General features: G+C 30.0%; 1 protein-coding gene across 1 annotated transcript in view; it reads left to right on the plus strand.

Annotated features, from left to right (window-relative positions):
- The window catches only part of LOC129960664 (fatty acyl-CoA reductase 1-like), a 42,893-nt gene extending 22,090 nt beyond the window's left edge, over nucleotides 1–20,803 (plus strand). Inside the window, exons 4-13 of the mRNA XM_056074218.1 lie at nucleotides 1,224–1,399; nucleotides 4,150–4,222; nucleotides 5,486–5,595; nucleotides 7,608–7,785; nucleotides 12,312–12,356; nucleotides 12,438–12,556; nucleotides 13,348–13,590; nucleotides 14,754–14,883; nucleotides 19,622–19,749; nucleotides 20,500–20,803. Coding sequence (XP_055930193.1) covers nucleotides 1,224–1,399; nucleotides 4,150–4,222; nucleotides 5,486–5,595; nucleotides 7,608–7,785; nucleotides 12,312–12,356; nucleotides 12,438–12,556; nucleotides 13,348–13,590; nucleotides 14,754–14,883; nucleotides 19,622–19,749; nucleotides 20,500–20,614 — 1,317 coding nt within the window. The 3' untranslated portion in view covers nucleotides 20,615–20,803. The remainder of the gene's footprint in view (nucleotides 1–1,223; nucleotides 1,400–4,149; nucleotides 4,223–5,485; nucleotides 5,596–7,607; nucleotides 7,786–12,311; nucleotides 12,357–12,437; nucleotides 12,557–13,347; nucleotides 13,591–14,753; nucleotides 14,884–19,621; nucleotides 19,750–20,499) is intronic.
- The last annotated feature ends 497 nt before the right edge of the window (nucleotides 20,804–21,300 follow it).

The following is a 21,300-nucleotide window of genomic DNA, read 5'->3' on the forward strand; positions in this document are numbered from 1 at the left end:
TGGCCCCGACGGATTTAACGTGCACCAGATGAACTTACAAAACGGTTCTTTGGTGTTATCGAGCCTCGAACCTGAAACCCTCCGGTTGCGAAGCCACCTTACAACCAGGCCACCGCGGCCGTTGTCAATAACGGAGATATAAAACTGTTATATTGTAGTGAAAATTAAAATTGTGTTATTACTTCTTGTTCGTCATCTCTGTTATAGAAAATGAAAAGGATTTCACAGCTGTCAGATGCACAAAGCGAATTAGGCTCTAAATTCTAAAAAAGGATTAAAAAAAAACAATTTTCCTATCTCAGTGTGGAAGTAAAATAATCAACAGATTTATAACAACATCATTAAGGTCCAAGTCATGCAGGTGCATTTTTATTCTCTCAGTGAAAGAGAGAATGTAAAAGAGACGAGCGTCACAAAGTTTTCGAAAACTACTTATCAGTATCATTTGACATACGAGGCGCTTTGGGGCATACTGTAATCGGAAATGATATAAAACAGATAATTTTTTACGCATTAAATAAAAGAGTAGTTCGTTAGAAATAACAAAGAGTTGGGACTACTAATGGATCCCCACCTACGACCAACACATTGAGGTTTTGGTTTCCCATGAAAAGCAAGAAGTAAACAGTTTGGCAATAGCTTCTCTTGAAGAGCTACTTCCCTTACGACAGTCACAGCAAAAAGAAGGTAAAAGTAAAGGGTGAAAAGATCCAGGAAATCTTGAGATTGGAATGTCTGTATTCAAAGAAAGTGAGACGCTGTGAAGACAATTACAGCAGACATCCTGTATAATAAGATACAATAAAATCTTTCTCTAATAGTAATTATGCTTCTTTTCTATTCGATTTTATTTCTATTCTTTACTATGTTTTTACTTAAATATAATCTCAGAAAATACTTAAAGTATTTCTTTAAGGAATATCTTATCATCTTTGGCCCAGCATTTGTTATAGCAGTTCATTTTTCAGCATTTTCATATTTTAAAAACAAAAATTACCTGCTATCATAAATTGTTTGTGGTCTCCGAATATTCTGAGGAAACCCACCGAGGCCTCCAAAGTATTATTTTTAATTTAATAATAATTTATTTTTTACGAATTCGCTTTTCTTGCATATGATCTATGAAATATTTTAGTACCAATAGTATAGTTCTTTGAAATGTCCTTTAAAAAACAAATAACGTCAGTGCAATGTTGCATTTATAACTATGTTTTCTGTTTCAGCTATTTTCAAAACTGAAAGAGGTTAATCCAACCTTTCAAAAAAAAGTGCGCCTTATCGATGGAGACTTGTTGAAAGAAAGGCTCGGGATTTCCGATGAGAATTTCGAAGAACTGAAAGCGACTGTTTCTGTTGTCTTTCATTCGGCAGCCAGAGTGCAGTTCAATGATCCCATCAAGTGAGATTTTCTGACAAATTTTTAGAGGGAATGAATTCTTGCCTTAAAATTAAATCGATATCCGAATTTTTATGAAACTGCACATACAGACATACACCCAGAAAAAGAAAGAAAGAACATCTTTGGAAATGCATTTGTAAAATAGTGCATTTTTCACATGCATCTTGTCGAAAGAAACATCATTGGATGTTCAATCATGAATCAGTGAGAAGGTGTTCAATAACTGCGCCGGCAAAACTCAATTCTTGGTGCTAGCAAGAACCATACTTTAACGTGTTACGCAAAAAAGATAAAGTTAGAGAGAGAGGGATGGCGGTATATTTTCGACAAAATTTTAAGTCGTTATAAATTACCCTTTAATGAGGCAATTGTGTATTTTTTTATTTTCATTTTTGGAAAGAGTATTGAACATTATTTTCGCGAATCTTAATGTCTACTATTAACACTCTTAATCCATTGCTACAGTATCTAAAATCTTTTTATTAACCGAAGTGAAACGAATATGAAAGTTGGGATCAAAACAGAACAAAAACAGGGGAAAAAAAATCACAGATACCCACCCGTTTGAATCAAAGCGCCCATCATAAAATTTTAATGTCTGTGTTGTTTTACTAAGGCTTATTATTTCCGATTTTTTTAGTAGTTTAGGAATAACGGATCTCTGTTGACTTCATAAGGACAATAATAAAAGATTTCTAAAAGACACTGGGTGATTTTGGCTATAAGACGCCTCTGTATTAACCAGTGGCGATTCGTGCATCAGAACCATGGGGCTGCTATAAATTCACACACAATGCAGAAGGATTTTGGTATAACTTACGTTTTTTTTTCATAATTAGTTTTGATTAATTTAATTATTATTTAATAAAAGTAATAATTAGATTTTTCACTTGGTATAGGCAAATTTTAGCGGAGAAATTGCAACTAAGCAAAATTTATTTTCGATTAACTATAGTTAAAAATTGATTTCCAAAACAAATTTACTAACCAAAATAGCTGAAACGTATGTATTTTATTACTGAGTTTGTGCAACAGAAGGAAATAAGTAATAGACCGAGTTTTAAAACGTTTTCTCTCTGTACGAAGAGATAAATACTATTAGTCCCTTTCTTTCTCCAAAAGACTGAAAGCTCGGAAAATATTTTGTTAATTCTGTTGTTGGGCAGAAATATTGCATGTAAAATTAAATAGATGAGTTAATATGTTGCTCTACTAAACGAAGTTCACGCCGGCGTACCGGCCTAGGGCAGCGCGTCTTCCCCGTGATTTGTACGTCCTGGGTTCGAGTCCTGGTTCGGGCATGGTTGCTCTTCACCCTGTGTTCTGTTTGTGAGGTGTGTGAAAGAGCCCCCTGTAAAAAGGGGTTTTGCAAGCACGTGTGTGAGTGTCATCTTTATATGAACTAAAAGTCAGACTTCTGCCCTCGGGTGCTCAGATGTTCTTACCCTCAGAAGCTACTGCACCCTCTTTCCGCGGTAACGCCGACACGACATCAACATCAAATTAAGTTCACAATACTTCAGTTTTGAAGAGATTTTGTCTAGCAACTCCTGTTCATAGCAAGAGCTTTTCTATAATGATCACATATATCATTTGCTAATGATCAAAATTCCAGAATTTGTTTCGGTTTCTATTATTTAAATTTTCCAGGACATAGAATAAAAAAAATATATTTTGAATACAAATTTGTTTTTTTAAACGAACTTTTCAACCTTTTAAAATTATAATAATAATAAACAATTAAAAAAATACAACTCACTCCTATAAAGATAAGAAAAAAATATTTCATCAAGAGGATTCAAATTTGTTCTTTGTGGCTCAAAATTTTGGAAATTTAGCATTTTATAAAAAGAAGATGTTTTGCAATAACTGAAAAAAAAAACTGATACAGCAGAAAGATTTTTAAACTTTTCTTCCCGAAATTTTGGGTTGATTTAAAAAGAAAAGTATCATTGTCGTTTAATAGAAATATTGCAAAAAAAAAAAAAAATGCTTTTCAACTTTGTTCTGTGACGAAATTTACGAGACAGAATGTAAGCTGTAAAAGGGGTAACATTTTAAACTTAATATATTGCCACTATCTAAATTTTTCAGAATTCGAAGAATCTCATATCTATGTCTGATGTAAAAAGCGTAATTCGCCACTGGGTGCAAAAGAATTAGTTTCTTCTTAATCTTTTACAATTTGGAAAATTGAGATAAGTGGTTTGCTTGCTAAGCAAAAATTAAACAATTTTCAAGATGGATTAACTTCATACATAAATATTTCTGAAATATTTTGTATAAAATTTGGTCAGATTCATTAAAAAAACATCAATAGTTTCGCGCCTTATTTTTCTAATTCTTTAGAGTCTTAGTCTTCAATTTATTTGTTCTTAAAAATGAAAAATATATCACAGCATTAATAAAGACTCGTAGTTAACTAAATATATGAAGCAAAATGTGCAGTATTTCTATAGACATTCAATAAAATGGCAATTTATCTATAAAATATTGATGTAAAAATTTCTGCATCTTGCAATTCGCTGTATTTAATTTAATTTTAAATTTAATTCCAATCTGATTATAATAAATTTTTCAATTAGTCTGTCTAATATATGAATTAATAGATTTTTAACCAATTTCTATTTTCAGAATAATAATTAAAAGCAGAAATCGTACATTTTCATTTAAATTGAGGCATTTAAAAAAATTAAGTTTTATTTATAACATTTTTTAATTTAATGAAATTTTTTTATTTGAATTTTTAGAGTGGCAGTGCAACACAACATCGTTGGTACTAAAGTATTTATGGACATGTGTCAAGAAATGCCTAATCTAGAGGTAAGTGATTTTATTGTTGAAAAACTTCATACAATTATTCAAAAGTGGAACTTTTTTTTTTTTTTTTTTCGAATTTGAGAGAACTTCATTTGTTTCTTTATTTTCGATTTTTGACGAATTTTTCATCACCATAAAATTTCGAATTATTCACCTTGTGTTATATGAATTATTGGATTAATCATATATAAAATAAGGATATATTACTCATATGATATTATGCAGAAAAGAAATCAATAGCCGGTGTCCTGGCATAGGGGCAGCGCATTTTTCCCTTTGATCTGGTTGGCCCGGGTTCGAATCCCGGTTCGGGCATCGTTGTTCTTCTTCTGTGTTCTCTCTGTGGGGTGTAGGAATGTGCCCAACTGTAAAAAGGGCTTGTGCAAGCGAATGTGACGCATGAAGTAGCTAAGTTGTAGTCTTGGCCTTAGTTGGCGCTATTGAAAAAGCAAGAGACGCTTACTCGGCTTAAATCGCTGACAGATAACTGTCAGCGGCCTTGTAAAGTGCCATAAGTTACAACACAACAAAGAATAAATATTTTTTCCTTTATGCAATGTAAAATTTCTATTTTTAAATATTGTCATATGATCCGAAGTTAAGTCTACTGATTGATTCGTGAACCGAATGACAGCCGATTATTATCTCATTGACTCACACAAGAATCAGTTAATTTCTTGCTTTCCTCTCTAGGAAGTCAATTTAGAAAGGATTTTCAGTAATGCTTAGAAATATTTTAATATGTATGAAGAATTCGTTGACATTTTTAAAAAATATCTATAATTCCAAATAAATTAAGCATTGCATTGAATACTTTTTTTTGAGGAAAGCTCAATTCAGTTTAAAGTTAAGGAAGGAAGTCTGCTGAAAGAAGACATATTCAAATTCATTCGATGGTAATAGAATTATTTATATAACTATTGACAGAAATTTATTCCCAAAAGTTTAATTTGAAATTAATAACTGCATTAAAAATGTGTATAAAATGTGAGATTGTTATGCAATGTTTGCTTTCTAATCTAATATTCTTTGATAAATAAATAAAAAAAATATTTCCAGCGAATTGCAAATCCTTTAAAAATAATAAAAAGTTTTCAAAGATAACTGTTAACTGTTTTAAAACAGCAGTCATTTCAACTTGCTTCCTAAAAATACATTAATGTCTTTAATATTATTAACCTCCTTTCGGAATTTTTTTGTTTGTTTGTTTGTTGTGTTGAAATTGACTATTGTGGTACATGTGAAATTTTCATTTATAAATTTTAGGCCGTGGTGCACGTTTCAACAGCATATGTACGGAAAGAGGAAGATAATTATGTGTATGAACAAATCCCAAAAACCAAAGTAACTCCCAAGCAAATTTTGGATGCCATGGAGTAAGTTTTCTATCTGTCTTTAAATTTCCCTTTATGTTTCTATGTAAAGTAATAGTTAAACAAGTACTTTAAAACTTATCTGATCAACATAAAACAACTTGAACAGCTTGAAACTTGAAAGTTTCTGAAGACGCACTGGGGAAAAGAATTTCAAGTAAAATGTTTAAATCTATTTGGAAAAAAACATACAAAGTTAATTATATGTTTTATGAAGTTCATTTTTAAAACTAGTTCCTTAAGATGAGGATTTCAAACACTTTTTAAGTTTTGAGAACATTTAGTTATTTTGCTTTATAATATTATTTTATTCTCATTTTTTATAATATTAGTTCCCCGTCCAAGCAAAAAAAAAAAAAAAAAAAACTTTATTGAAATAATCCCGCATCAACATCTGATGATTTTTTTGTAATGATTCTCTACATTTTATAAAATTAAGTTCAAAAGTAGTTTTCTATCTGGAGTTCTGGTTGTTCCCAAAATTCTTCGTTCATGAAAAGTATTTCCCGTCTTTCACTGCAATCCGTTAAGTTTTCGGGATGATAAAACTTTTATTTTTCCCACAAAGTATATCGTTTTTTCTAAAACTGATAAGTTAAGAAATGTTATGAATGTTTTATAGCATTTTGCTAAATATTTATCCCATAGACTGGAATATTAAGTGAGAAAGAAATTAAGGTGAAAGAAAAATTGTGGTATTCTGTAAGCGATGCCAAGAACAGACTACTTTGAATCCCGACTCATTAATTTTGCGTAGCTAGATTCGCATTCCAAATCACGTTCCAATCGGCGACGCTCATAATTTCAAACGGACTTATTTTATCTACATATTCTTTATGAATTTTACATTACTTTTGTTTCTTAAACTCCTCAAATAGATCACCAAAAAATCATGCTGCTTCTAAATAAGCAGAAGCTACTCAAATTGATCCCTGTTAAGTAAACCACTAGCAACAGATGTCGTCTACGTAGGATCGTTTCGTTTCGAAATTTAATTTTCCTCCATTTTACTTTGAAGCAAATAATAACTAGAGATATTTTTTAGATTTAATTACACCTTTCATTTTCATAATGTTGATATTATGGAGAACAATTTCATATGATAATACTTATTTAATTTTTGTAAATATATAACAATTAGTTTTGTCCATTTTTCCTCTTGATAATCAATTAATAGGAAAATTAAACTGAATGTAATAATTTTTGGAAAAATATTAAATTTACGAATAAAAATTGGATTAATCTAAGCTTCGATTATAATTTAATTTATTTATAAAGTGTTTTTAAATTTGATGGTGACAAAAAGGGGAATTTATTTTTGTTTCCCTTTGAAGTATGAAGAATGAGGAGTGAAAAGGGAATTTCTGAAAGAGATTTTTCTTTTTCTTTCTTTTTTTTTCTTTGGATAATAATTCAATAAACGAATAAGAATTATAGGGAAAAGGAACCCTCTCAATAGCAAGTTACATAACGAAGAACGGCTGTTCTTAACAGGAAAATGCAACATTATCATTCAACTAAGCAGCGTGCACGTGAACAATGCGCATTCGCTGCGAAATAGTACTCATTTTACTTTCTCTTTTCGTAGTTCTTTAGAGAAAATGAATTAGAAATACAGAAGTGGAAATTCCAAAGAATGTGCCAAAGAAAATTTCTTTCCTACCCTGCAATTCAATTCAAAGAGCTATTATTGTTCTTTGATCTTATATTTGTTTTGAACGAGCTTTCTTATGTCATTTTTCTTAACGTTCATCTTGAACGGTTCATATAACTTCTTTGATATTTGGTGCAAGCAACATTCTTTGTGCAGAATTATTATGAAACTGTGAATATTTAATTGTTGATAACTGGAAACCATTGAATAGTTGCAACGGAATTTCAATTATTCTAACCATTAATTCTATTGAAATTTACATTTCTTAATTTTTATAAAGGAATCTAGTTTTCCTTATATATGTGCTCAAAAATCATTCTTTTCATTATTTGATCCCTTTTAAGAAACAGCTTTTTCACAGGTGGATGGATCCCGCAGGTCAGAAAGCTGTTGAAGATTACCTATTGGAAGGAAAATTCACAACTTACTTGGTTACCAAAGCGCTCGGAGAAGTGGTCGTTTCTCAAGAATGTCGTGGCACACCAACATCGATCGTTAGGCCTTGTAACATTAGTCCTACGTTTCGAGACCCTTTTCCGGTCAGTATAATCATCTTCCCAATTAATGACATAACACGATTAGCCCGTGAACACAAAAAATTATTTTTATGACGCAAGCATAGATCTTATACTTGCATCGATTTGTCTTCGTAAGAAGTCAATTATTCGATATCTTCCGAAGATCATTAAATGAAATGGTTTTTAATTCATGAGATAAGTTCTATGCATGGACCTGTTTTGTCGTATACCCTATTAGGTAAATTGGTCCTTCTGAGTTACGTCATATATTTAAATGTTTTTTCAAGCCAACTTCGAATTGATCATTTTTATAATGTGATATTAGCTATTTTTTTTTTTTTTTCGCTTTCAAATTACAAACTTTAATTTCGTAGACATTGTAATTTGCACTTCTTTTTTGAGACTACTTATTTAAAAAAAATTCTTACTCTTGACAGAAAATATTATTTATAAAATTCTGACCTTTTTATAAATGATATTTTTTGGTCCTTTTTCAGGTACTTTTCAAATCACATTATTCTTTTCCAGAATATGTTTAATGATTTTTTTTCGTTTTAGTTCTTTATTGATAAATTTGGATGACGTTTAATTCAAAACACTTAATATTAAAATACCTGATTTCGAAAGCAGTTACTGAAATAGTAAATCCAGATTACAATTTCATTAAATTCATATTTTTTTAACTTATTAGATTACAAATGTGAAATTTTAAATACATATGCATTCCAAATTATTAATTTAGCAAACAAAGAAGACAATATTTTGGGTGAATAAATTGATTATCAAAAGCAAGTAATTGTATGCATAAAATGAAGTTGAATAATTGTTGCAGGTTGAAAGTATAAAATAATTATTAATGACAAAAAAAAATGCATAAAAAATCCTATGTATTAGCTTTAAAAAAGTAATATTTGAATAATTATATAAATGCTGAAAGTATATTTTATACTTTCAAAAGTATATTTTATTTTGTATTAGTAGATGCAAAATAAAATAAACTTCGATTTATAAATTTGTCCTTGCAAATTCACAGGATGTTCGCCGAAAAGATGAAATGCATTTGAACACTCTCAAATTAAAACTTTGGATCCCTTTGTGTTTTCAGAAAAACAAATAATTTGGACCTCCAGGAACGGCTTGGCTTCCAAATAACCTTAATATTTATTTAGATTTTTTAAAAAAATGAATTCATTTAATTTTAGATTTATAACAGTTTCTATGAACTTCAATAAGGCAAATTTCAGCTATATTTCTTAAAGGAGAGACTATGATGAAATAGAATCATGCGAAGTGCTTTTAAAAAGATCTCGATACAATTATTTATGAATCATCAAGCATTTCTTCCTTTTTTATGGATATGAATTCAATTTTAAAATGTAGCTATAAATGACTTCCTTAAATAATTATTTCACTTACATGCTTTCGTAACATTTCTTCGGAATAATTTTAATTATTCAAAAGCTACCCACATTCTGCTGTTGGAGGAGAAAATTGTACCTTGGTAATTGGTAATTCAGGATTTAAATCTGAAAAAAAAGTGCTTTAATTATGTCAGTTAGGTCTCAATGTGGTGGGACTCTCCGCTTCAGCGAGTTGAGCTTTGGCTTCTGTGGAGAAAGTGGAGACGTATGTTTTTTTTTTTTTTAACTCTAAAACAACGGATTTAGTTGTAGAAATATTTGCAATAAAAGTTGTAGATCCTAATCTGTTTAAAATGAATGCTAAAATTGTACATTTGCTGCAGAAATCTGATTTCATTAATTTTCGATGATTTTCCAGCATTCGAAAAAATTCATCTTTCCTTCAAAGGATGACGTATATAATTGAAGAAATTGGCAAATAAAAATTTCCACGTATATATACATAATATATTGCACACACATATGGATGTGTGTGTGTGTGTGTGTGTGTGTGTGTGTGTGTGTGTGTGTGTGTGTGTGTGTGTGTGTGTGTGTGTGCGTGTGCGTGTGCGTGTGCGTGTGCATGTAGGGTGTTTTATTAATGGACTAACACATGATTGTTAGTAGACATCAAAAGGAACAAAAATTGCAACGGAACATATTACAAAACACGCTGAACGATAGAAATCGCGAAAAACGTACACAGATTTCAATGTCACACTATAACGATAAAAAGGGCAATAAGCACAAAAATATTTATTTGACTAATTATTACAAGAACTGCTGGAACTGACGGCTTCTGAATCATTAAACAATCTTTTAACGGTTCCGGATGCGTAAGAAGATTTTAGGTATGCTTTTGATTTCTGCCCCAGCGGCGATAATCCGTGTTAGGAGATCAGCCTTTGTGTCCTTAGGTATTACATAAAGAATTAATTTAAGATTATCCTAAAGGAAAAAAAAAAACATGTATTGAGATCCAGCGAAAGTGGAGGTTAAGCAATAGGTGACGCATGTCCAGTCCACTTCTTTAGGTCGGTAATATTGAGGTGCATAACACACCTCTCAGGAAAAATGTGTAAAGACACCATCATATATGAAACACATGGGTTTCTGCACTGCGACCTGCACCCTTTCCAACATTTTCAGGTAGAAGTGTTGAAGAAAATTGTGGGGCGTTGCACTTTTCAGACGTTCGGGCAGCATATACTGCCTCAAGAGATAATCATAGAGGTTTCTTGCCACATGTTGACATTAAACCTCTGCTGAAATTTCCACGGTTGAGTTCATCCTTCAACCACTTGTTCTGTTGACGGTTCCTTGTAGAATCAGAACTTACATGAGGTTTTTACGATTTTCACCCTCTAAACGAGTTTGCAATATGTTCCACTGCGATTTTTGTTCCTCTTAAAGACGTTTAACAAGCTTCTTTCGCCGGTCCATTAAAAGAACATCCTGTATAATGCTATTTTACTGAGAAAGGAAAGGAAGCGTGGGGTTCTTTAAACGATATATTTTAGTTTTTCAGGATGTCGGAAGTTTTTAACCATCATTAAGATTCCTTTGTTCCAACCATGACTAGGTAGAATAGAAAAGCAGAAAGCTGGGAAAAGAGAGTATGAGAAAGCATTCAGAACTTATATAGCTGCAGAAAAGAATTTAGCTGAGGGAACAATTTGGCTTGTGCCTTGTGGACTCAGCTGGGGAAAATTAGAACCCGTGCAACTCAGAAAATAAAGCGCAATTTGAATTCAAGTATCTAGAAAATAATTAGTTTTAAAACACCTATAAATTATGATATACATAGGGTGTTCCTGAATTCATGGGCCAAATTTTACGGATAGGTAAAATACATATTAAGAAGCATTTTTTTTTTGTGTAGTAATTTAGAGTCGAAAATGAAAGGTATAGGCGAAAGAAACAAGAAATGCTGAGGACCGAGCGACCCGTATACAGTTTCTTGACATGAAATGAACCGCTCTCACAAAGAGGAGTAAACGGGAAAAATATACAGTATTGTAGCTGTTTTAATATGGGTACATAATTTTGAAATATGATGTATTAAATAGGGCCCAAAAATTCTGAATGAATTCTCAAAACTGATATGCCAAAAAAATATATGTATGAAGAGAGAGAGAGAGACAGAAAATAGTTATATAGACCACTTGTTTGATTGTATGTGACATCTTTTAGAAGGAGGACGAAATTTTTTGAGAAATAGAAATCTTCGGACCTTTAATAAGAACTTCTGTTAATATTTCAGTAACGAAATATATAATGTTGGTTTTAATTTTATGCATATTTTCTACAGCGCTTTTAGAGTTGAATGTGTCATTTTGAAATATTTTAGAAAAAAATGTGGAAAAAAAAACTATTTTTATTTTATCTATCAGCCAAAGCTGTTTCCAGATAGAAGTATTTTGGGATATTCGTAATGGACCCTACATAAAATGGTTAAAGCAATAAAATTTTATTTGTAAATGTAAAACTTATCGACTTAAATCCCTGTCCCTGGCCAAAGTTCACTTTCTCGAAATGCAGTTTTCTGTACACTTCTTACAACATGGGAAATGTACTGCAATCAATGTACTGGCGAAGATTTTTGGGATGCCATTTATATTGGATATAATAATGACTCTGTGAAAAAATCTTGAATTGAAATTATTTCGAAGAAAAACGCTAAAATAATTAGACTAACATGTCAGTGGTATTTAATGGAGCCCCCTTTGTAGGATTCTTTGCATATATCCTGATCACAAATTGTAAAATCTCAGACCAAGAATTCTCGATTAATAATTAAGATCTCATACATTTTAATAGGTCGGACCTCAAACAAGTATGTTGTGAAATATGATGCCAGTTCAAATGTCTTTCTTATCATTTAGAAATGAGAATTTCTGAATATCTCCATTTATTATTAATCTAACAAATCAGCTTTTTGCTTGTTTCATATAAAATGCTACTCTCCTTAACTATTTCAAGTATTCTCACTTGAGTCTGAATAGGAAAAAGTAATGCGATGTTTTAAAATTGCAAGGTCTGATTACCTTATTTATTGAATAACATTTAACAGTTGGTAGATATGCAGATGAATTAGAGATAAAAGAAAAGGGAAGCTCTGGTAATAACGTGAATATTTTCTTTCAGGGATGGTGCGATTCTATACAAGGTCTTTCTGGATTAATGTTAGCCGTAAGTATTTTTTGACCTTTGATTATAGTAAATTTGTGCTTGAAATGTTTGACGCATCATTTGTTTTATATATTGTTTTAGGGAGCTAAAGGAGTTTTAAGAACGTTAATGTCAGTGGAAGATCTGAAATTGAATGTCGTACCTGTTGATTTAGTGGTCAACTGTATGATTGTCAGTGCATGGCATGTCGCTAAACAGAGGTAACTTTTTTCTAGTTGTAACTTTCAAATTAACATGAAGACACTGTATCTGTCCTCAACCATTCTGTTACCACTAACTATGTTATTATCCTTTAATATAATTCTTGAATACAGATATTTGTAAAATTCATCAGGTATAAAAGTTCATTTTGTTTCACAATTATTACTCATATTATTACCATAATAAATAAGTTTCGCTAATGATAAACTCAAAATATTAATTCATTCTAAAGTTAAAGTTATTTTACTTCTCGTCTTTAATATTAAGGGTGCTATCAATTGCAACTGTTGTTCGCCCTTCTTTGACCCATGGTAGTTATTGATTATCTGTTCAATGAATATCAATGTCTCAATATGACAATAATGCAGAATTCTAAGTTTTAAGAACTCTCAAGCCTCTATTTTATAAGATACGCCTTTTTCTCAACGTCAATTAATTGAAGCATTTTTGAATCCTATATGTTTATGATATCTCGAAATTTGAAAAAGAGGAGGAACAATAAATAATTAGCCACAAATTATAATAATATAATTATAACTTGGAGGAATAATAAATTTAGCCGTCTTAGTACTTTTTGACTCTATGATGTTCTTATTAAATCAATGCAATGTACAAATTTTTTTAAAGTCATGTAAACATTGGCAAAAATGTAAATTTGGACAAATTATCATATTAATACAACATTAGCGCCTCCGAAGATAGTTTTAGTAACATTGTAGATCAACATGTTGTAATTATATATTTTCAGTATTGGGGGAAAAAAATTTCAATAATTCTTTATACTTTTTAGGCCATCATCCGTATATGTTGTGAACTGCGTAATGGATTATGAAAAACTGCCACTGGCCGATGAAGCTATCTTAAAGAAAGCTTTAGAAAAAAGAACGCAATATCCTTTGGTCAATATGTTTCGATATCCTGATTTCAAAGTATACTACAAATGGGTTCCTTACAGAATACATTCAATAATTGATGAGTGGATCCCGGCTTATATATGTGACTTCTTTCTCTATATATTCACAGGGCAAACAGTGTGAGTTTATTTTAATAATTTTCGTCTCACTTTTTAAAGTTTAATTGTCAATTTAATTGTCTTTTTACCAGATATTATCTAAACTAATAAAACAATTATAATTTTTTATAAATTCGTGATCTCTTATTAAATTATATGATTCTGACAAAGTTTAATCAAGACTATACATTGTAATAGCCTCGAATTTCTTGATATTGCTTTACTATGCTCTTTTCCCGTACTTATTGAGTGCTAATCATTTATAATTTCCCGAAATTCATCTTAATTCTGGCTGCTAATAAACGAAGACTCTTTTTTTTTTTTTTTTTTTTTTTTTGTACATTTCTTCTCTGGTTCTTGGAAAACAAATAAAAGATCAATAGAAATCAAATTAAGAAAACACTTATTCAATTGAAAAAAATAATACTTTCATTCATTATATAGAAAATTTTATAAACTAATTATGAGTTTTGTTGGCTTTATTTCATATTTTCTCCAGTTATTTGATTATTTTTATCCACTAATTGATTTTGACATTATAATCGAGGCGCCAGGGAATATAGAAACCCCGTGCGCCTTATCGAGACAAAACATTAGTGCTTTTCTGTCATCTTTTGAAATAAATATAATGCTCTCTTGGATGCCATCTATATTTAATAAACCTCAAAAATAATTATATTATGACCCAGGCGCCTATTACTACCTTCTGAAAGAGATGAATGTAAAATTGTTTTCACTCTTCTCCTCAACTTCCCAGAACAGGAATTCAAACCTCCTTATGATGATGGATTTTGATAGTACTGATACTTTTTTTTTGGGGGGGGGAGAGGGGGAGGTGTATAATAAACAATTAAGTTCTGCTTGAATTGTTCCTTTTGAGGAATGCCTTTAACAATAAAGTCTCATCCAATTTCCATAAATAAGGCTTGCACACATGCTAAATACTTTACCATTTTTTAAACAAATTTACATTAATAGTTTTTAATAACTGAAACTTATGATTTCTAATCGATAATTCAATACATTTAAAATTTATTTATCTTCAAATGTCCTGCGTTTTTATACTTTGCAAGAAATTTAAGCTATTTCTTAAAATTTAACTAAGAAAACAGTGAAATTTTGAATACTGAATAATGATTGACTTATAAAATTCCCTTTTATTATATATTATTTTTAATTTTTAGATTGGTTCGAGTGCATAAAAAGATCAAGTTCATTTATGACATATTCTTGAGATTAGGAAGGGAGCCTTGGATTTGCCGTATAGAAAACTTCAATGCCATGAAAGACAACCTCAAAAACGGAGATGAAGAGGTAATTTTATTCAGCAGTTTTAGAAATTATTAGCAATAACTTTCAACTTAAATCATATACTAATTCTGCATATGCTTTTTAATAAAATTTTAATATGAAATGATTTAGTTACAATGTCACTTAGTGATTATTTTCTTCTTAAAATTTGAAGTCATCACCAAAAGTGCTCAGGGAACAAACATTTTAAGTGACTTATTTCTAGCTCACAGTGTTTTAACTCCAAAAATCATTGATAATAACATAACAATTAAAATAATATGGTCAAGTATTAAAAATACTCTTCGTGATTTTTTTTCTTCAGAAAATATTTCAAATCAGTCACTATATCGCCGAGGGAAATGCCAACTACAGATTTCTATCGCTCGTTCAAATAAGAGTTACCTCAACATCACTGCCAGTGAACGTTTTTGTAAACTCCTTTAAATTTCCGTTACTAAGGAATAGAGATGTAGATTCTTATATCGACAAGTAAAAAGTCCATGTAGTGACTTTTAGTATGATTACTGTTCATATGTATGTTACTTTAAAAGGACTTAATGATTATCAAACATTTCCAAGAATGGCATGATAATTATATTCATTACCCTTTGACTGGCGGTGACATGGCCGGAAGGGACATTTGGGATTGTTCAGGATTTTTCCGGACTATTATCTGGACGTCGATACTCCAAATTCATTCAGGATCCGATACTCTGGCCACAGTATGGATCATTCTCCTAATGAAACCAAAGTGGAAGTGATCTGAATTGAAATCAAAATATTGCAACTTTATTAACGTTTTTGGTTTAAATAAATCACATTGAAATTATTCAGCAAAACTTTCTTCAATGAAGGAATGTGATAGTATGCACAGCACAAATGAATCACAGAAAAATACATGCCGATCTGTACTATGCATAACTGGGCGAAAATTCTCAAGGCAGCTATGCTCCTCGAGGAAATGGAAGAATGCTTTCCCATATTCTATATAGGAACTAAAGTTACGTTAAAACCTTTCTCGTATGCACGAAATAAAATAAAGGATATTGAAGGTACTAAAATCAATTGAAAGAAGAAAAGATGTTCCCGCTTTGAGAATTGACATCTTGGATCGATATTTTTCTGACACAGTCAGAGAATTACTCAATATTTATGTCTATAACTAGGAAGTTCTGAGGACTCCTATACATTAAAAGACTTCTACATTTTCGATATATGTAGTAAACTGTTCCAATAACGTAAAAAGGGAATATTTCCGCAATAATTTTATTCTTGATATAAATACCTGCCAAGTTCAAAAATTTTAATTATCTTAATCCAGAACTGAGCCAGGAAAATGGCTGAGGAAACTGAGCTGATTTCGTTTAGAAATATAGTAACTGCATTGAGAGAAAGCTCTCCCAACTGAATGACTAAGTCGTTCCGGCAGCTATACTCCTGAACATAGACAGTCCATGTGTATGGCTGTCATTCAGAGTCATGCACATAACTATGGATGATACATAATAACCCCCATTACGAGCAGTACACGCACCGACACAGCATACACGACCTGTCATCAGCGATGGGGGCAGAGAGCAACAGCACAATTTTGGTACTCACCAAGGTGACAAAAATCAACCTCTTATTAACCTCTTACAAGCCTCTTATTATTATTAATCAGCCTCTTATTTCATTATAACTGCTCGGACGATTGCACGTTCTTTGTTTTTACCTTTCGATAAACGTAGAAAAATAACATTCAAATATCAAAAGCAATAATCTTTTTTATCCAAAGTTTTAACAAATTCTTCATCAATTTTATGTGCATTGGTATTTTATGTTTACAAAGTTATATTGAATTACATTCTTTAATCCTGAATTAAAATATTTCCTTATTCATTTCCAGTGTTCATTATAATTCATTGTTCGTAATAATTTCAGTGTTTTTTATTATCTTACTCACATAGGAAATTGGACATTTTGCAGAATCAGTTTGTTCATTTAATAAACTATGTTAAGTAATCACAAATTTACCATTTAAATTTTACTGTAGAGAGAACAAAGGTGCTTGAATGACTCTTTTAAAATGATTAAATATGCAGTATAAATTAAAGCAAGAACTATGGTTTTTAAGTTTCTCTTGCTAAAATCAAGAAATGATATCTATAGAAATGGTGATAGAAGACAATCCAGGAACATCAATGCAATATACATGATACCTGAGAAAAATATTTGCTAATATTATTAGTAAATTCGTTTTCCCGATTTTTGTAACTTGAAAATGTTGTCTCTGTTACAAACAAATTCTAAAACGCTTTCTTTTTGATATTTAAATCTCGTACTATATTATTTAATTATTTATTAAATTTATGTATTCTTGTTGTGTAGTATAGCATTTTATATTTAGTATTACCATTTTACTAAAAGGTTTATATTAAATTTTATATTAAACGATAATATTTCACATAAACTTTCTGAAATAGAACCCCATCCTTTTTATTTATTTATTTATTTTTATTTTTTATTTATTTATTTTTTATTTGAGAAAAGCAAATGTAGTTTTTGTGATCAGTTTATCTGATTCTCTAAAAAACATCATTCTGCAAATACAGATTCGTGCTGCTCTAGATGCTTTCAATACTATTAGCCTGGAATCTAAATTTCGTTCTACAACTTGTGTCTATAGATCGATTATTTTGTTGAAGGTCCATTTTTACCTTTAAAAAATTTTCAACAGGCAACCTCTAAAAATCAATGCTCATGTCTGTGCATTCAGTTTTCCAGAAGAAACAAATCCAATAGACCCCATTTCTCTAAACTGGACTTTAAAAAAAAAAAAAAAAAAAAAAAAAGGCATAACAATGTCACTTACTACAAGACGTTTTAAGAGAAATTCTTTTCTCGTTCCAAGTGGTGATAATAATACCTATAGTCAATGAGATTATCTATTTCTTTTCAGCATAAAAGGTACTTTGCAAGCGTCACAGCCCACCAATTTCCTTGCAATTTTTAAATTCCAAATTCATTTTTCCTCTCTAATATCCAACGTTTCTTACTCCCATACCCATATTTAATAATAAATGATTCTGATTTGTTGAAAATATTCTTGAAAGATGTCTTAGGTTTAATTGCTTTCCCATCTATCCATTTCTGTCTTTTATCCAATTCAGACAAATTTTTTTCCTAGCTTTATTAACGCAGTAACTGAGCAAAAAATATTAAAAAGTTTGACGTACTTCAGTAACCTTAATAACTCTAATCAAGAACTTGAATAATTTAAATTTATGGAGATGGTTTTAAAAGTTTTCACCAAATCAAACAATATTAATCTCTTTAAAATAATTATCTGATTTTCCTAATAAAATGCTGGGATTTCATTTATTCACATTTTTAATTTAATGATAATATTAAGGCAAAATTTCTAATTTCAAATCGCAAATTTATCGAGAACAGCAAAAATTTTAGGAAGGCTTAAAGTTTTTATTTAAATATATAATAAGATCACAGTTGCAGGATTTGAAAAAAATCGTAGTTGTGAGTTTACAAGATTGCATTAATACAATCAAAATATTGTATTAATACAACCAAAATATTGTATTAATGCAATCAAAAGTTTTGCTTTGATACAAGTTTCTTAAACTTTCAAAGCTTTGAAATATTTGACCTGTAATGTGAAAGATGAAGACAAAAAAACTGTTAGTAATATTAATATTAGTATATAAAAGAATAAACATGGCTCTGTTTGGCAAGATGTCGTAAAACAGTTATATTTACAGGAATGAATATGGATGTAAATTTATAAGGCTGCTGAATACCTTAAAAACATTTTCGATTTAAGATACACAAAATATTACAACAAGTATATGTGGCTATAGCAACCACCAGTGAAATTCTAGTTACATTTTTATCAGTCGCATTTTTCTTTTCTGTTGTCTTTTTAATTTTGCAAGTAATAGAATTTTTACGAAAGATATTTTTATTGCATTATAATCAGAAGTGGCATTGTTAATTCTTTCATGTATCAAACAAAATTTTCATTTTCAATTTTTGATGATGTTGAATAGAAATTTCTGGCTTTTATCAATGTATATAAAGAAACATTAAAATATGTTCGTTTACTATTTGGTGGAATCACTTCATGTGACAAAGGCAGCGCACGAATCATCTAATTTATAATAAATTTGCGCTCATTGAGTGTGTGCCAGTAACTGATGCATTTTATATTTTTCTTAATAGAAAAATGCATGATCGTTCAGCTCATGCTTGTTCGAATGAGAAAGGCAACCATAATTATTACATGAAAATGCTCCTAATTTAACAACCCGAATTATGAATTACGGAAATTTTTAAACCTTCATAATATTATGAATTGTACTCAATTATGCATAAAGGATTTCCCATACATCTGTATGTAGAAAAACCCGAACAAATGTTTGTTATCTACTATCTTTCGGTAAATAAAAAATTATCTTCATTAGATTATAATCAAAATAAAATAAATTAAAGGTATTAAAAATAAAAAAATATGAATATATTACCAAGGAAATAATAATGCAAAAAATAAACAATTAGTTCAAAATAACTGTTCTTGCTAAAACGAGCAATAATTTTTGATAAGCAAGAGATTCCTACTTTGATTTGCAGCAGAACATTTCATGTTTATCAACCATGAATTGGCTTCATTAAAATGATTAAAAAATTGATACAATTAAATGATAGATTTCACTTCTGATGTTAATGCATTGTTGAAAGAATGAAAATTTTGTATTCCTTGTAGGTATTCAATCTGGATACAGATAACTTTGACTGGGATGTTTACATGGAAGATTGCTTCTTGGGAGGTCGAAAATTTATTGCACATGAAGATCCTTCGAACATACCATACGCAAAGAAAAAGGCTCAAATGTAAGTTAAGCATGTTGTCGATAAATTGAACGCAAATTCTTACACATTTTAAATCGAAATGAAGGAATACAGTGAATATTTCATGAAATATATCTACTAATAGTTGATTGAATCGGGAAAAGAAATGGAATTCGAAACAGTGTTTAAAGATTCTCATATCAAAGAGAACTATTAAATGTAATGATTATTTTTAAGGTTTGTGATATCCAATAAACATTGGATATCCAAAACGTATATTCAAAATCCAAAAAGGAGTTAAAAATATACAATAAATATCCTAATTTGGGATAAAACATCGCTGGCTTTATCAAGGAAAAAATTATAATTTCCTTTAAAAAGCTAATCTTTTAAGGCAAATAATAAAATAAATTAAGCTTTTAGCAGCAGTTTTAACAGGATAATTTACTATTTTAATCCTGTATTTCGGTAGTTATTGTATATGTTTTTATAGTTGAAATAGTATAAGTTTTTAATCCGCAAATGCAATTTTCTTTATTCTACTTGTTCCGATGTCTGTATTGTTTTGAACTCTTCTTCATTTAATCGATTTTTCACCTATGCCATGGCATTTGAGGTCTAAATCAATAACAGGTTGTTGAATTACAGGATTTATTTGGCACTATTATATTTTTAAAGGTTTTGTTACATTATTTTTTTTGTTCAGATTATTTCATTACATTTCATTATTATTTTTTTAGCTCAAAAGTATTTTTCTTTCGCTTTGAATTATTTCGGTTTTTTTCTTTACAGATGGTGGCTCGTGACAACAGTTCTCAAATGGTTCTTTATTTTGCTACTCATCTACTTTATTTTTCCACGTTCTTTGTTCGGTAATGAAGAGCGAATTCATACGATTCACTCTTAGATGGATTCACAACATTAGCTATTAGTCTTTTTTTAAATAAATTAAAACTACGATTTATTTTATTTACTAAGTAGTACGATTTAGTTTATTTTTATTTTTTGGAGACATTGAACTGAACGGCATTGCATTGTCATCATATTTTGCAGTCATTTATTCATTTTGAATCAAATAAAAATATTACATAGTTTATATTTGTCTATTCCTATTGAATAACACAAGCATGAATAACACAAATTTAACATTTTTTGTGAAGTTTTAAAGATTAATATTGGAAAAATGTGGGCAGTAACATAGTAAAATTTTTACATGGGAGCAAAACTCACATGCTAAAATGTTGGAATCCAAAAAAAAAAAAAAAATGTGCTCATACCCCAAATAGTTTTCGAAATATTCACGAAAATTGTAAAATTCCTGCCATCGATTTGCAATCCCCACTTTTTGAGAGACCATATATTAAATTTATTTTCATTTATCGACCTAATTTTTATTAAACTTAAGCCTTAACGATTATTATAATATCGCAATTAAATAAATTTATTTTTAGAACAAACGATTTTTAACATAAATTCTGCTTTCTTTAAAAACAATAATGTTTTTTTTTCTTCTTTTCCATTCAGACGATTAAAGGTAGATTAAAAGACAGATTGACTGTTGGAATGTTTAATTAGTATTGCTCTTTACCAGCA

The sequence above is a fragment of the Argiope bruennichi genome, chromosome X2, assembly GCF_947563725.1.
Source record: "Argiope bruennichi chromosome X2, qqArgBrue1.1, whole genome shotgun sequence".
NCBI classification, from domain to species: Eukaryota; Metazoa; Arthropoda; class Arachnida; order Araneae; family Araneidae; genus Argiope; species Argiope bruennichi.